The sequence below is a fragment of the Mesoplodon bidens genome (assembly GCF_964165515.1).
Source record: "Mesoplodon bidens genome assembly, chromosome: 1".
NCBI classification, from domain to species: domain Eukaryota; kingdom Metazoa; phylum Chordata; class Mammalia; order Artiodactyla; family Ziphiidae; genus Mesoplodon; species Mesoplodon bidens.
This window is the reverse complement of record NC_138176.1, coordinates 205,271,955-205,290,078: the sequence shown is the minus strand read 5'-3', so window position 1 is coordinate 205,290,078 and position 18,124 is coordinate 205,271,955. Positions and strand designations below refer to the sequence as shown.

Here is an 18,124-nt window from a genome sequence, read left to right as displayed (position 1 = left end):
ACGTACAGCAAAAAAAAAAAAAAAAAAAAAAAGTAAAACAAAAACAAAAATTGTTTTACAATTCTTTAAATACACAATGCCTAACCCAGTTTCCGCTCAAGGTATATAGTCCACAATGTTCTTCACTAAAGAAATAATTTGGATTCATCTTACTTAAATCTTGGTGCTGCCTTGCCAATAATTAAAAGCTAATTGTAGTCCTCCTTCAGTATCTGCAGGGGATTGGTTCCAGGACCACCCCCCTTGGACACCTAAATTCACAGATGCTCAAGTCCCTTATATAAAATAGCATAGTATTTGCATATAACCTACCCAGATCCTCCCGTATACTTTAGATCCTCTCTAGATTATGTATAATATCTAATACAATGTAAATACTATATAAATAATTGCCAGTGCCAAGCAAATTCAAGTCTTGCTCTTTGGAATATTCTGGAATTTTAAAAAATATTTTCGATCCACAGTTGGTTGAATCTGGAACCTGTGAATATGAGGGTCACTGTATACCCTCTCATTTCTATTTTTCTGAGTTGTTAGTAGGCTGCTTACTGTTTGATACATTACTTAGACATGGAATAGTCATTCCAGAATCAGTAATTTCCTGCCTATTCTAGTTAGTGGTCCTTGTAAGGAATCTGTCTTTTTAGAATGTAAGAATTCAACGACCCTCACAGGAAACCTAGACTTTCTTTTTTTAATATCATATAACTCAGCTGCCACAAGAGACCTCCTCTTCTTTTTTTTTTTTTTTTTTTTTTTTTTTTTTCCGGTACGCGGGCCTCTCACTGTTGTGGCCTCTCCCGTTGTGGAGCACAGGCTCCGGACGCGCAGGCTCAGCGGCCACGGCTCACAGGCCCAGCTGCTCCGCGGCATGTGGGATCTTCCCAGACCGGGGCACGAACCCACGTCCCCTGCGTCGGCAAGGGGACTCCCAACCACTGCGCCACCAGGGAAGCCCGAGCCCTCCTCTTCTTGGTCACCATCCCCTTCAAACAGTGTGTAACACTTATCCAGGGCACATAGCTAGCACTGGGTTCAACTGAAAATTCACTTTGCTTTCCCATTAAGGTCATATAATAGAATCGTCTTTTGAATTTTTCTTCAATTTGGGCTGCTGCTTTACCCTTAGCAATTCTACTGTGGTTTTCTTAATGTGATCCTATTTCAGTGAAGAAAAAAAAAGTACTTTTTAATGAAGCTTTTATCCACTGCTTTAGTAAAATGTTTGCTTATTGAACTAGAATAATTTGCTTTTTTATGGCAAAATGATTCTTATTTTTAAATGAATATAGGAATTTTTAGCAAAGTCAGTGTCAAAACCCAAAAAATCACTTTATGTTGTTTTAATAGAGCAAAAGCAATTTCTGTAAAAATAATTTGTATGGGTCAATAGTTCTGATTTCCTTAAAATTACCTAATGGTCTACTTATAACAACAAGGAGAGACTCACGAAAAGCTCAAGATGTTAGCTTCTTTTATGTTCAACCCCACTGCACTGAATCAAAAAATACAAAACAAAACTATATACTGAACAACAGTGGCTATCTTTGAACTTCTTTAGTCAACAGACCTTACAGGCTTCCAGCTGCTGTAAGTTCCCTTCAAGGAACTCTAGTATCACTTTATAAAACTTAATAGTGTTCCAACTCTCTTTTGTCATGCAGGATTTCCTGGAGATGAATGCTATTGGAAAAGAGCATGCATTAATAGTTCCTTTCTCTTATTCTAAATGTAAGCCCAGCATCTCTGATTAGTTCTTTTTTCTCAGCTATAGCAGCTTCCAGTAGACTGCTGGGTCAAGTTAAATCTTTAGGATCAGTGTACCCTGGCACCCACTCGACTCAGTGATAGTTTCCGTATACTTTTATTATCATTATTATTAAAAAATAAAAGAGAGAGAATCACTGTGATTCATGAACCATAGCTAGGTGGCTGATCTTTTCATTTGAAATCGCTATTTGTATTAATGTATCCACATTTCTTTGGAACATAAATCTACTGAAGGCAACAGCATGCTGAGATATACTGTCTCATCCCAACCAGCACCTAATACATCATATGAACTATGTGACAGCTGGTTACTCCCCTCCTCATTAAAATTCATGTAGTTCAAATATTCAAGCTGAATATCCTACTGGTAGATGTATTCTTCCAACAGAATGAAGAAAGAAGAAAGACAAAAGCAAAAACTTGAGTGTGTCATAAAACATTCTCTCACAAATGTTTAGGGATCTTAAGTTATCTCAGGACAGACTAGTACTACTAGTAAATACACTATAGTTCAAAATTTATTCTTAAAGTAAAATAAATAAGGTACTCTATAATTCACTATTTTCTTCAACTTTATTTTCTGTTTTTGAAGTAATTGCCTATTATTATTTTGGATAAAATTAAGGTTTAACAGAAGACACTTTTAAATAAGTAATTTATCAAGTTATTATGTGAGTGTTCACATAAATGTTCACAATGTTTAAACTTTTTATTTAAGAAAACAGAGAATGCAACTTAAATTTCTTTGTAAAAAGTCAAGACACCTGTCTTAGGGCAGATGCTTTTTTCCTAATTTCATAATCAGGAAATAACTAGGTCGAGTAAACGTTCTAATTAAAGGGTAACATAAACATGGTAAAATATGCAAATCTTAAGTGTACTTCTCAAATAGTTTTTTTCTAAGCAATATAAATTGATTTTGAAAAATGTATGAGTTTCTGGAAAATACACAAATGAGAAATCAGGTAAATAGCAGATTACCCTTACAAAGCATATAAATAAGTTGAATATTTTAAGGATTATTTTTGTTGTGGCTTAAAGGAGCCAACTCAACTTCTTGTCATGATGAGATATACTTTAAAGGTGAGTTTGGCTCTTAAAATGTTTTCCTTTCTAAATGGCTACTGGAAAAGGTAATATTATTTAATTTCAGTTTCTGGCTTTAATCCATGTTATTAATAAATACGTGTCATTTTCATCAATATAGCACTTTAAAATTTGTAAAGCCTTTTCACATAAAATATAGTATTTGATCCTTACATCAACTCTATAAGGTAGGTAGTATTATTAGGTGAAAAAAATGAGACTGGAATTTGGTGTCCTCTTTCCAATTGCTTGCTCCTTTTATCACACCATACTTGCTTATTTAAGAAATTAAAGTCGTGCTTAACGGACACAAGGAGAACTCCTATTTTGCAAATTTGTCTATTTTGATCATGTTTCTGTGTTAAGAGAAATAGTTTGCCTTTGGTTCTTAAGCAATATATATATATATATATATATATATATATATATATATATATATAATTTGGGGAACTAAAGGTATTTTATAGATTTTCTTCCCTTCTGAAATCATGCTGAAAACTCCACCTTCCCCTTTGAGCACACACACTGCACACCACAAGTTCCTCTTGGTCCACAGCCAGCCTGAGGCACAATCCACAGGAAGCTCCAAAGGAGACAAACCAGAAACAGCAGTGAAAGACAAGAGAGTAAGACAGAAGTGGGCTATGTGTGGTTCTCTGGTAGTTGCCAAGTGTCCTGGAAGGTCAAATATACACTGCTTGCACAATGCACACAACTTTTGCCACTATCTGTCTTTTGCTCAGCTTAAGCTGCTGTCAATTTGAGAACAAAACAAAACCAAAAAAAACGTAATTGTGGGTGACAGTAGTGAGGGTAGACTTAATTACTGCAACATATTACACAGACTCTAATAGGGAGGTCCTAGTTTAAGTGATATATCAATAATTGCTGCTTCTCCAGTATGACTTTAGAAATAGAAGGGAAGGATTGAGAATCCTTGGAGTACCTTAAAAGGAGGCTGAAATATAAGTGTATAAAAACTGAAATAGGATAGTAACATAGATGGGGGGAAAAAGGGAGAGAAGCCATGAACTATGAGGGCAAAAGTCACTTCTCTGCATATTTTTCCAGTTCCACTCCAAAGTTTCAGTCCTTGGATTTTCAACTACTTCCCTTATGCAAATAGCTTTTTTTCACGAGCTCTTATTCTATTGCCATAAATCTAATACATTGTGCTTTTCAGTGCATATTGGCTTTGTCAGATTTCTGATATATTAGAGATTCCCAGCCTTTCCATTTGGAATCCACATGTCATTTCACCTACATCTTAAGTTTTCAGATAGAACAGGTTTTTAAAAAAAAAGGGGGGGGGGTCAAGAACCAAATGCCAAGTAATAGCTGTTTACAGTATGAAAAAGCAGCTTGCAAAGGAGTCTGAAAGGAGAAAAGGAGAATAACCAAAGGATAGTTAACCTTGCAAAAGGAAAAGTGATAAGTATATAGAGTCCTCAACAGTGTGAAATGCTGAAGAGAAGTCAAGAAAGATGAAGATTGAAAAAAAAGAATATGAAAACTGGCAAAGTCACTAATGACTTTAGAAAAGCTCTCAATTGGGGCAGTTTCTGCCTACCAAGGCATATTTTTCAACATCTGGAGATATGCCCAGTTGTCACAATTTGAGGGTTCTACTGGCATTTTATGGGTAGGGGTCAAGGACGCCATTAAACACCCTACATTGCAAAAGACAGCCCTCTTCCACCTCCCAACAAAGAACTATCCAGGACAAAATGTCAATAGTGCCAATGCTGAGAAACTATACAAGAGCTAATAAAACATGAAATTGAGGACTCTGTGGGCAGTGAGGAAATGCATTTGGCAAGAGAAGGCTATTCTTTTAGAAAAGTTTGCCTTGTAGTAGGAAAGAAGGACAAGGAGGAAAACTTCAGGAGCAAGCAGGATATAGAAAATGTTTAATTTTTGTTTATTTCCTTCGGGCTGGGAAACTTGGCAGTGTTGTAAACTGACAACGGTGAAGAGATGGAGAAAGACGGGAATAAAGACACAGACCTACTAGGGAATGGACTTGAGGATACGGGGAGGGGGAAGGGTAAGCTGTGACAAAGTGAGAGAGTGGTATGGACATATATACACTACCAAATGTAAAATAGATAGCTAGTGGGAAGCAGCCACATAGCACAGGGAGATGAGCTCGGTGCTTTGTGACCACCTGGATGGGTGGGATAGGGAGGGTGGGAGGGAGGGAGACGCAAGAGGGAAGAGATATGGGAACGTATGTATATGTATAACTGATTCACTTTGTTTTAAAGCAGAAACTAACGCACCATTGTAAAGCAATTATACTCCAATAAAGACACACACACACAAAAAAACAGATGGAGAAGAAACCAGAGAAGCAAACAAAGAGACATACTGATGACGACTGTTCTTAAGGAGGTAAGGAGTTGAAATAAGGAAGACGAGTAGAAACAACTGCTTTGAAAGAATGCAGGGACACATATCTCTCTAAGATCAGAGGAAATGGGGGACTGATGGGAAAAAGACTAAGAGTGGGTGGCAAGAACAGGATAGTTGGAGGAGAGTGTTTGAAGCTTACACTTAGTGCCTGAGATAAGCAATTGGCCTGTGATCCATTTTCTCTGAGAAAGAGTTACAGGGAGTTTGCTTCCTGGAAAGATCTCCTTGTAAACACAGTAATGACTGACCTAATTAGCAAACAAACAAACCATAAAACTAAAATGGTTTTTACTATAGGGGAGTTTAAGTGAGACTGCTTATGAAAAATAAAGCTGCAACTTAGAGATTTATGGGATATGACTCCCTGGAAAATGTCTGTGTATGCTATCTATTTGAGTATAAAGTAGAGATGTTTCATGAGGTCAAAGGGAAAACTTCTAGTTATAAGATAAATAAGTTCTGAGGATGTAGTGTACAGCATGGTGACTATAATTAAAAAGAAAAACAATGAGATGTTTCATATTGATTGGCTCTTTCTGTGTCAATGAGGTGATTATATATATTTAACAATGTAAACTTTATCCAACAATCTGGGCCAGTGCCCACGAGATGCAGAAAGGAGCTGGGAAGCTGGACGGTATTCCAGATCTCTCCCTGCTTCACCTGCGCCTCTTGACAACTGATAAAAGCTCTGATTCATGTTGAGTTTCTCTGACAAAAAAAATTCTTTGTGTTTCTCACTGACACATACACTAATCATTGGGTAGTGCTGAAGACAACTAACCAAGCATTAAAATCATAATTCTGTAAGGAAATTACAAACGTATACAATAAAGAGCCTAAGAGATGGAACAAAAAAAAGGTACTTGGGTTGTTTCCAGTTGAACGTAACAAGCTTAGAACAATAGAAGATATAAACAAAGGAGGAATTTCAGACCAAACTTTTAACACTAGAGTGAAATGATCACTGAATTAAATTATAAAAGTGATAAAATGACAGCTACTCTAAATTAGGAATGACTAAACAAAAACATCATCACATAGGAAAAGTGTGAAATGTATATGCATGATTCATTTGTAAATCACACTTTCTTATCCTGAATTGCAAATATGATGGTTTGTGAGATTATTATAAATGTCTGTCTTGATTGTTAAATTATTTGAAAATAATATTAATATATTAAAATATTTATATCTTTTCTATAAACTGACTGTAATGTAAAATATTAGACATAATTCTACTACAATAATATACTTCTTGACCTTGGAAGTCAAATTTTGTTTGGCTTTTTTAATTTACTAAAATTAATTTAATATGTTGTATTTAAATTTCAAAATAATAGACTAACCCTAGGAAGAATAATTTTTTCTTTATTGTGTAACTAGAATAATGTCAAAACTTCAAATTCCAAAGACTATTCCCTCAGAAAAGATAGTTATTTTACTCAAGGTCAATTCTATGTTACAGACTGTGCAGTGTTCAGATGGTCAGAGATTTGCCATGGATCCTGAATCAATAAGTATTCTTTCTCACACTATGAAAGCTGTGTCAGCTCACAGGGTTACCTAAACAAGGCAAAAAAATAGTTTGCATCTTACAGAAAATTGAGATGAACTGAACCAATTAAATATAAAACTGTCATCTTTGCATTCTAATCCCAAGAATAAAAGGTTAACAACCTTAATTTTCCAATTTCTTAATTTCAGAGGGGTATATAAACTGTCTAACGGGTATCCTAGATATAGTGTGGTTAGAGAAAAAATCTTTAATTTTCTTCTATTGTCCATCTTAATTATTTCCTTGATAAGTAATAATAAATAGAAATATGTACTGTTCTTAATGAAGCTTTTAATATATTCTAGCATTGCTATTATTACAATGTGATTGCTTATTGCTATGGCTGAATGTTTGTATTCCCCCAAAATCCATATGTTGAAATTCTAATCCCCAAAGATGATGGTATTAGAAGGGGGGGGCCTTTGGGAGGTGCTTAGGTCATGAGGGTGGACCTCTCATGAATGGGATTAGTGCCTGCAAAAAAGAAGCTCCAGAGAGACCCCTAACCCCTTCCACCAGGTGAGACACAGCTGGCTACAAATCAAGAACCATGCTGCCATCTTGATCTTGGACTTTCCATCCCCCAGAACTGTGAGAAATAAATTTCTGTCATTTATAAGCTACCCAGCCTGTGATATTTTGTTATAGCAGCCTGAACAAACTAAGACATTTATAGTAAATTTTAATAATGTAATCACAGAGGGAAAAATTAGGTGCTATGGACATTTTCATGTGAACTGTATGAAGAGAAATGGTAATAACTAGGATACTGCACTTATTTACTTACAACTTTTCTTAAAATCATTTAAGATGAAGTGAGTTAACTCTCTGAATAAGCTATTCATAGCATTGTGCACCAAACATACAAATTGTGACAGCTTCTAAACAAAAATGACTCATCCCAAAAGCTAGAATGAAAAAAAATGAATGGAATATTTTATCCAATTCTTCTTTTTTAAAGGCAATTCTGAATCTATAAGTTGGTAAGAAATGGAGTTGGGGTAGATAAAATACACAGAGGATTTTTAAATATCACCTTATAGACATATTTGACTCAGAACTTACATTTTTTTAATGGGTTCTCCAATAATATCACAAACAACTGACTACTTCTTGTCTTCTTTGTATGGCCAGTCCATAAGTATTGTACTAATATGATCCTGGAAACCATTCTGTAAGGTCAATTATCCTAAAATGAATGATGCTTCTACTAGAACAATATCAAAGATGGTATGGCCTTGATCAAGTACTTAGCATCAAAAACCAGTTTTATCAAACAATGCATCATAGAAACATCTGTACATTTGTATAGTAAAATGTCAAAAATGTGCATAAGGACACCACGCATAGTGACTGTTCTAAAGGCCTTAATTCATATCTATATCAACATATATCACAACCTAATCAGCAATTTTACCTTTAATTCACCCATATTTATTGTGCACCAGGCACTTTACTAAGTGCTATACGAAATGCTAATATATACAAAAGTTCTTCTATTTAAAAGACTGAATGAAATCTAATAAATGAAATATATTCAAATAACTAAGTGGTGAGTGCCATACACATGATACAACTTAGAAGAACATTGATAGGAAAACTATCATTAGTAACTAGAAAAATCAATAAAGGCATTATGGATTAGGGCTATTAATCTAAAATTAATATACTACTTATCAACAAGTATAATTGCATGTTTAATGAGTGATACTTGTGATTTTCCTTCTTAAAATACATAAGGATTAAGGAGAATGATTTGTATGCCCCCATTTTCTTAAATATATTAATGACTTCCTTTTCTCATTAAATGTCTTTGTAGCATGCAATGATATTAGCTTTAATTCCATTCACAATGTTACATCAAAAGCTGAGATCATTATTTTAACCCTCAAAAAGCCATTAACATTTTTACATATTTGAAAGTCTTATTTAAGATTTCAGGATTCAGAGGAGAAACTTCTTGAATCAGATCCTATAATCATCATCTTTCACTTGCTCTGAATTTTGAGCTTGAACAACTTTCATGCCACAAAATGAAAGTGTGAAAGTGCATATACCAAACAAGCCCAGGAGAGCTCTTTGGCCTAGTGTATGGTAGAGGTGGGATGTTTTGAAAGTGATTCTTTAAACATTAATTTTGTACTTTCTTCTTTACTGTCGCAGTGCCTCCCAGAGCTCCTGCTCAGCACTAGCATAGTCCTCAATGTTAGAAATTAGCCAAAAACGCTAGGGAGTTATGTATATAATTAATAGTGTCAATTGAGCATGTGAGATAAAGTATATGTAAATTAGGGATACAGGAGTTCATGTGCCCTTTTTTAATCCTTTTTTACTTTTGATATCAATGGTCACAATCCAACTCAAGCATGCCCCAATCATTCTGAATTTTAAGATGGTCAAAATGGTTAAATCTGGTGTATTGATAAGATTAGGTTAATATCTCCCAGTCTAGAACCCTAAAATTCTAAAGGGCTGTCTCTTTCATCTTTGCATCTTCAAAGTAGGTTCTAAATAAATATTTATTGAAAGAAATTGTAAATGAATTGATGAATGGATGAATGAATAAAGAAAATGCTAACAAAGGAGAAAACAGTAGGCCCCAGAAGAAAAGTGAATGCACAGTTAAGTGCTTGTCTATTTAGCATAGGGCTTACTTAGTCTTAATCAATTATTGTCAATAATATTTAAATTCTAGATTTCAACATATCAAAGAATTAAGATACAACATGAGACGCTGCTGATATGCAAGTAACTGTTTTTTTTTCTCAAATATAAATCTGGTCTGTTCCTCTAGCGAAGAAGTCCTACAGTTCATGTTTTTACTATGCTATTCACAGTTTCTACACAAAGGCAACAGGATGCCAAACTGCAAATGAGAGGAATTAAGCTGTCAGAGTAAAAGTGGCCATAAGTGAATTGTCAGAATCACTCAGCACAGATAGTTCCGGGGAACTTTGTGGATGCATTTGCTGAGTAAGCTAAAGCTAACACAACTTTCCAAGCCAGCTTTTTAATGTAATACAAACAAGTATTTCCAAATATAGTAATATTCCCAAACCGGGAGTCAAGCAAAGTTAATTTAGATATACATCTCAAGGCCTTTAAGTCAGGAAGAGAGCACATCTCAAAGGAAAAACCTTGTGGTTAAAATGAACCCTTCAGTGTCAAAGATGTTTTCCTCTTTCTGAATCACAAGGACCAGCTCAGTGTCAGGCATCAAATCAAATGACTTTATGCCCATCAAATACCTGTAGACAACAGGGAGGGAGGAGGTAAGCAGGAAATCTCAGTTAATTAAAAGAACTGAGATACAATAAACTATTAGGGAATATCATAGTCATTAGTGCCCATGATACATATCTGGGTCTACATCATCCAGACACATGCAAGAGACTACTCCCTGGCCCCTTTTGTGGCAAGTTTCGGCCTGGTGATTAGATTTGCTCAATGGGAAATGAAGTGAGTCTCTCACAGGTAAAGCATTTATTACTGGGGTGCAGTCTCCAGAGATCTTTTACCACAGTGAAAGGCAGTGTTTTGCAACAGATGCTGCTTCAACAGCCTGGATACAGAAGGAGGAGATGCTGAATGGAACACTCCAGCACCTTCTGCAATGAACACATAGCCGGAGCGAGAAATAAATCTATATTATAAAGTCACTAAGGGCTTCCCTGGTGGCGCAGTGGTTGAGAGTCCGCCTGCTGATGAAGGGGACACGGGTTCGTGCCCCGGTCTGGGAAGATCCCACGTGCCACGGAGCGGCTGGGCCCGTGAGCCATGGCCGCTGAGCCTGTGCGTCTGGAGCCTGTGCTCTGCAGCGGGAGAGGCCACAACAGTGAGAGGCCCGTGTACCGCAAAAAATAAATAAATAAGTGAGTAAGTAAATAATTAAATAAATAAATAAAGTCACTAAAATGTGGAGGTTGTTTGCTCTTAGGTAGCCCGGCTCATCCTTCCTCATACACTCAGGCACTTTCCTTCCTCTAGTGATGCCAGGTGCTACATATTGTTTAACACATACAAATCTATCCTCAATTAATACTTTTTTTAGAGCGGGGTGATCTCATAAATATTTGGAGTTAGACTTCACTGTGTGAAGCTGCTGGAGAAACCAAGACAAATCCTTACACTTAATCATTTATACAACATAATCTGGAGGAAAAGTTCCTGGAAGGAAAGAGCCTACTTCTAGAAAAGCTGTTTTTAAATGTTTGGACCATCCTAAGGAAAGTATCAAGAAAGTTACAAAGAGGAAAATTAAGGGAAGTCTTTATTTAAAGCAGTTTAGGGCCTCCCTGGTGGCGCAGTGGTTGAGAGTCCGCCTGCCGATGCAGGGGATACGGGTTCGTGCCCCGGTCTGGGAGGATCCCATATGCCGCGGAGCGGCTGGGCCCGTGAGCCATGGCCGCTGGGCCTGCGCATCCGGAGCCTGTGCTCCGCAACGGGAGAGGCCACAACAGTGAGAGGCCCGCATACCGCAAAAAGAAAAAAAAAAAAAAAAAAAAAAAAAAAAAAAAGCAGTTTAAAGATATATACTAAATTTGAATGCTCATCAAATTGTTACATATATATTGACTTCTTGTAATAAATTTAAGCAAAGTCCTATTTCTTCTGAGCCACTGATGTTCAAAGAGTTAATACATCCTGCCCTTTCCCTTTTATACTGAAATAGCTCCAAAGTGAAGTGTACAAAAACACTAGAATTGTGGTCTATCTCACCTATTAGGGAATATTTTTGGTCATTCACAGGAACCCTCAGCATCTTAATAAACAGAGCCATACACCATTGGTAGAATTAAATCCTCATGACCTATATGAAATACTCTAGTTCCTTCTAAGTATAAATATCTTCTTTTGTGACAAAGTTCCTTTTCGGATGAGCTATCTCTCAGTAAAGACACTGGTTCCATTCATCAGCATATCAAGACATATTACCACATTTTAAATCCAGAATAAGTACTACATTTTGTTTATTTTTTGTATCCCTTACAGAGGGTTGTAGTCTGGACTTAGAGCAAGCATAGATTGCCTTAAATGTGTTAACTTCATTATACAGAAATAACGCAAGAAAAATGAAAAGTTAATTTTAAATCTATTACATTCCCCCCAAAGCATGTAGGATTTAAAGTTAGACAGTGAGCATCCAAATCTAAATCCTATTCCTGCCACTTTCTATCTGTGTTTTCGGGCAAGTTGCTTATCTTCTTAGTGCCTTATTTTACTCTTTTGCAAAACGTGATCAGTAAAAGAATCACTCGGTTCATAATATTGTGAGGACTAAATGTGATAATATATAAGAAGCATTAAGAGTAGCCCCTTGGTTCAAATAAGTATTAAAAATACATGTTACTACTATTGCTCTAAAAGAAAAGAATAACTGAACCATGGATGCATTCTTAAACACACATATTCACCTGAATTATTCTGGAATAGGAATATAGAAAATGTGTGCATCTTCTCACACATAAAGCTATCATTTCCTAAACATATGTCACTTGCTTCACATATAGCTAAAATTACCTAAAAATCCTAGCATTTCTTCCTTATATTGCTAAGAGCTAAATAATACATTGTATGCATGTTAAATTAACTATTACACTATAAATTAATTAAAGATCGAGATATTAGTTGCAAAGTCCTAAGGAAGAAAGTCATAAAGTAATTTCGATACATTTCGTGTGGAAATTCAAGGGTGTCAGTATTTATTTCAACAAATTTTACCTGTGAATCCAGTGCACATGTACAATACTTTAACCAAGTTTCCGTCTAATCTCCATAGCGTTTTCCCTACCATGGCAATGGTGTAATCATGCCATCTAGTGGACGATCTACATCACTGCAGGTATACTTTTTGAAAATTTATAAAAAGCCTCAAATAAATTAACAAAATCACATTTTTATATTTGACATTTAAAATTTTAAATCTTGAAAGTGTATCTGAGGAGAATAATAGTGATTTTGTGATTTTATGAGGAGAATTATATAAACGTAGTATGAAAAATACAAGATATAAAAAGAATAAGTAAAAGGCCCAACTTTGGGCAAAAGTAATAAACAGGGCACACTTATTAATATAAATACGTCTTCACAAAGGAATAATAGAAATTTGGTTAAAAGAAATGTTTCATAATAATTCATTAGCCATAACTTTTAATGTTGCATCAATTGGAAATCTATTTTAACATGTTCTTGTATTTAGACAAAAAAATCAATTGCAACAATAATAATATATTTTCAATGCAAAGAACAGAAAGATGAAATATAATATAATGTAATATCTTTCTATATATGCAAATATAAATACACACATGCATAGTCATTTTTTAGCATAAAAGAAGCAAGAAACCCATTATCGTTTGTTGTTCTGTAGATGATTTGTCCAAGATTAAAATCTGGCCAAGCCTGACCTAATGGCTAGAACCTCTAACTTCAAACACAGTGGTTTTGCTATCATTCAGTGTTGCCTCAGTAACTTAAGGCTTCTTCACATTGCAATTGTCAGAACTAGATGACCTAATATTTTCAATTGAAACATAATTATCTAAGATATATAGATATAAGTGATTTAGTTTCGAGCATTTTTCACATATAAGTAGGTAGGGTAGATAGATCCTTTTAAAGAAGCAGTGTTAAATACTAGAAAATCAAAGACACTGCTGAAAAAGGACACGTGAGAAAGGGAGCAAACGGAAGCCAAAAGGCAAGCCCATCCCAATATTTGTGAGGTCTGAGGCCTCATGGACCTCCCGGGCTGCAGTCCACTCACATCTTTTCCCACCCTGGCTGTATCCTACACTGTGAGGGAGCTAACACAAGTTACCTCTAAGACACCCCAGCTCACAAGTGCAAGCTCAGACCCCACCCTCCTATACACACCCCATTTCCACCCTCATCTGCAGGCCTCCGCAATTTGAACCAGGAATCTGGAATCTCGGTCAACTGGAATGTGTTAAAGCTTTGGATGGGCATATCACCTTGACCCTCAAGGATTCTCACCCTATGTGAAGTGGGAACTACAGAAAGACAGGAAGAATAGGATCCACTAAAGCAGCAGTCCCCAACCTTTTCGGCACCAGGACCAGTTTCATGGAAGACAATTTCTCCATGGACTGGGGGGCAGGGTGATGGTTCAGGTGGTAATGCAAGTGATGGGGAGCGATGGGGAGCAGCAGATGAAGCTTCCACTCACCCGCCACTCACCTCCTGCTGTGCGGCCCAGTTCCTAACAGGCCACAGACTGGTACCGGTCCATGGTCCGGGGGTTGGGGACCCCTGCACTAAGGGGTCTAAGGGTGGTACTGGCATACATGTGGTTTACAACAGGACATGTTTTAGGTGGCTAGAGATGGAGAAATGATGTGAAATGATGTTGTCAGAGGTTGTCTTCATGATCAACATTTTTTTTACACTGTATATCCCAGGGTCTTGCTCTAGAATGGAGAATATCAAACTTTCCATGCAAGCAAGAAAGACAGGTTTTAAAGGTTGTTATCCTGGTGTGCTTCTATGTGTTGTGACCCATGAGCGTCTCAAGTGCAGACTTAACCTCTCTGACTTGTGATATCAACTATGCAAACCAATTTTTCCTTCAAAGAAAGTCTCTTCAATAAGTGATGCTGGGAAAACTAGACAGCTACATATAAAAGAATGAAATTAAAACACCCTCTAACACCATATAAAAAAAAAAACTCAAAATGGATTAAAGACCTAAATTTAACACCAGATACTGTAAAACTCCTAGGGGAAAACACAGGCAGAATACTCTTTGACATAAATCTCAGCAATATGTTTTTGGATCTGTCTCCTAGAACAATGGAAATAAAAGCAAAAATAAACAAATGGGATCTAATTAAAAGCTTTTGCACAGCAAAGGAAACCATAAACAAAACAAAAAGACAACCTACAGACTGGGAGAAAATATTTGCATACGATAATACCGACAAGAGACTCATTTCCAAAATATATAAACAACTCATACAGTTTAATATTAAAAAAAACCACACAATCAAAACATGGGCAGAAGACCTAAATAGGTATTTCTCCGAAGAAGATATACAGATGGCCAACAGGCACATGAAAAGATGCTCAATATTACTAATTACTAGAGAAATGCAAATCAAAACCACAATGAGGTATCACCTCACACCAGCCAGAATGGCCAGCATTAAAAAGTCTACAAATAACAAATGCTGAAGAGGGTATGGAGAAAAGGGAACCCTCCTACACTGTTGGTGGGAATGTTAAGTTGGTGCAGCCACTATGGAAAACAGTATGGAGGTTCCTCAGAAAACTGAAAATAGAACTACCACATGATCCAGCAATCTGACTCCTGGGCATATATCCAGAGAAAACTCTAATTCAAAAAGATACATGCACCCCAATGTTCATAGAAGCACTATTTAAAATAGCCAAGACATGGAAGCAACCTGAATATCGACAGATGAATGAATAAAGAAGATGTATATATACATATATATTCATATACATGTTTATATATATACACATACATGTACACAAAATGGGATATTACTCAGCCATAAAAAAAAGAATGAAATAATGCCATTTGCAACAAAATGGATGGATCTAGAGATTATTGTATTAAGTGAAATAAGTCAGAGAAAAACAAATATCATATGATATCACTTATATGTGGAACCTAAATAAATGATACAAATGAACTTATCTACAGAACAGAAATAGACTCACAGACATAGAAAACAAACTTATGGTTACCAAAGGGGATGGAGAGAAGATAAGTTAGGCATTTGGGATTAATGTGTACACACTACTATATATAAATCAGATAAGCAACAAGGACCTACTGTACAGCACAGGGAACTATATTCAACATCTTGTAATAACCTATAATGGAAAAGAATCTGAGAGAGTATATATACATATATTACTGAATCACCTTGCTGCACACCTGAAACTAACATAACATTGTAAATTAACTATATTCCAATTTTCTTAAAAAAAGAAACACAACAACAAAATATATGATGCTTCAATCTGCAAGGAGCATAAACTTGCCAGTAATATATGGGATTATTTTATTATATGCAGGCATATGTATATACTTACCATGCTGTTCATTTTTGAAGATGATGAACCTGCTCTTTGCTTTCTTAGACTATTAACTTCTTCTACATTTCCATCTTTTGGTTTCAAAATCATCCTGCTACTCCCTGCAGTTCCTTCTGATGAGGATCGCAGTCGCCTCTCTATAAATCTTCCTTCACGGTATGGACTGAGGCTACTGGCAAGAACTATTTAAAAAGAATAAATAAAAATTAATATAAATGCTTAAATGTAGTTTTTATAAATGTTCCATTGAAAGTAAATGGGAAACTCTTAGGGTCATTCAATAAGTCTCAATCACAGAAAACTTTTTGAATTAGTAGTGGTACTTTACTTAACTATGTAATCACTTTGAAGCCTCTAAAACGTTCTAGTCATCCTTGGCTTCTTCATACCTCACATAAATCATATAAGCAAATCCTATCCTCATTACCTTCAACTGTATACAGAATGTGATCACTTCTCACCACCTCCCGCATTAACTTCCTGGCACAAACTCGATCGGGGCTTGCCTTGGTTACTGCAATACTTCCGAATAGCTTCCTGCCCCTGCCTACTCCCACCTGCCTCTCCCCAACCAATACACAATCTATCTTCTACAAGGTAACCAGAATGATACACTTAAAACATAAGTGAGATTGATCACGATCACTTCTCTAATCTTAAAGCTGATGTGTTTCCAGTGGGCTACCAGGTTCCACATGATATGACCCTACTCCGGACCCCCACACAGGGGGCTTCCCATTGCTCACGTCTTCATCTCTCTAACCATCTTCTACTGCCCACCAGTCCCTTGTTCACTCTGCTTATGGCATACTGGACTTCTTGCTGTTTCTACAACATTGCAGGCATGCTCCAGCCCCAGAATCTTTACCCAACACCCTTTGTACTGATATACTCCTCCCAAATAGCTGTATGGCTTACTCCCTAATTTTTGTTAATATGTTACTTTGAGCAATACCCCATTCACTGTACGTAAAAATGGAAACTAAAAACAAAGAACTATGAGAAAGAGAAATTAAGAAACTCATCCTTAAGGTTCTCTTTCTCTAGAACCACCTCCAGTACAAAAATCTGTCAGAGAAAGAGAATCAGTAGGAGACCTATATTAAGAAGATTTATTGCAAGGAATTGGCTTATGCATTCATGGGGTTAGCTAGGCTGCGCCTCGAGGCATGCGGGATCTTAGTTCCCTGACAAGGGATCGAACCTGTGCCCCCTGAAGTGGAAGCACAGAGTCCTAACCACTGGACTGCCAGGGAATTCCCGAACACCTTTTCAAAAATTTGTAAAGATCCACCAGAGGGCAGACAGCAGAAGCAAGAACTACAATCCTGCAGCCTGTGGAACAAAAACCACATTCACAGAAAGATAGACAAAATGAAAAGGCTATGTACCAGAGGGCTATGTACCAGAAGAAGGAAAAGGATAAAACCCCCCAAAAACAACTAAATGAAGTGGAGATAGGCAACCTTCCAGAAAAACAATTCAGAATAATGATAGTGAAGATGATCCAGGACCACAGAAAAAGAATAGAGGCAAAGATCGAGAAGATGCAAGAAATGTTTAACAGGGGCTTCCCTGGTGGCGCAGTGGTTGAGAGTCCGCCTGCCGATGCAAGAGATACAGGTTCGTGCCCCAGTCTGGGAGGATCCCACGTGCCGTGGAGTGACTGGGCCCGTGAGCGTCCGGAGCCTGTGCTCTGCAACGGAAGAGGCCACAACAGTGAGAGGCCCGCGTACCACCAAAAAAAAAAAAAAAAAAAGTTTAACAAGGACCTAGAAGAATTAAAGAACAAACAAACAGAGATGAACAATACAATAACTGAAATGAAAACTACACTAGAAGGGATCAATAGCAGAAAGACTGAGGCAGAAGAACGGATAAGTGACCTGGAAGACAGAATGGTGAAATTCACTACCGTGGAACAGAATAAAGAAAAAAGAATGAAAAGAAATGAAGAAAGCCTAAGAGACCTCTGGGACAGCATTAAACACAACAACACTTGCATTATAGGGGTCCCAGAAGGAGAAGAGAGAGAGAAAGGACCAGAGAAAATATTTGAAGAGATTATAGTCGAAAACTTCCCTAACATGGGAAAGGAAATAGCCACCCAAGTCCAGGAAGCGCACCGAGTCCCATACAGGATAAACCCAAGGAGAAACATGCTGAGGTACATAGCAATGAAATTGGCAAAAAATAAAGACAAAGAAA

General features: G+C 36.7%; 1 protein-coding gene across 4 annotated transcripts in view; it reads right to left on the bottom strand.

Annotated features, from left to right (window-relative positions):
• CCSER1 (coiled-coil serine rich protein 1) overlaps positions 1 to 18,124 on the bottom strand; it is a 1,188,125-nt gene that overhangs the window by 1,001,995 nt on the left and 168,006 nt on the right. For all 4 annotated transcript variants that reach the window (XM_081234941.1, XM_081234938.1, XM_081234939.1 and 1 more), the window contains exon 3: positions 15,914 to 16,098. In XM_081234941.1, the coding sequence (XP_081091067.1) occupies positions 15,914 to 16,098 (185 nt within the window). The remainder of the gene's footprint in view (positions 1 to 15,913; positions 16,099 to 18,124) is intronic.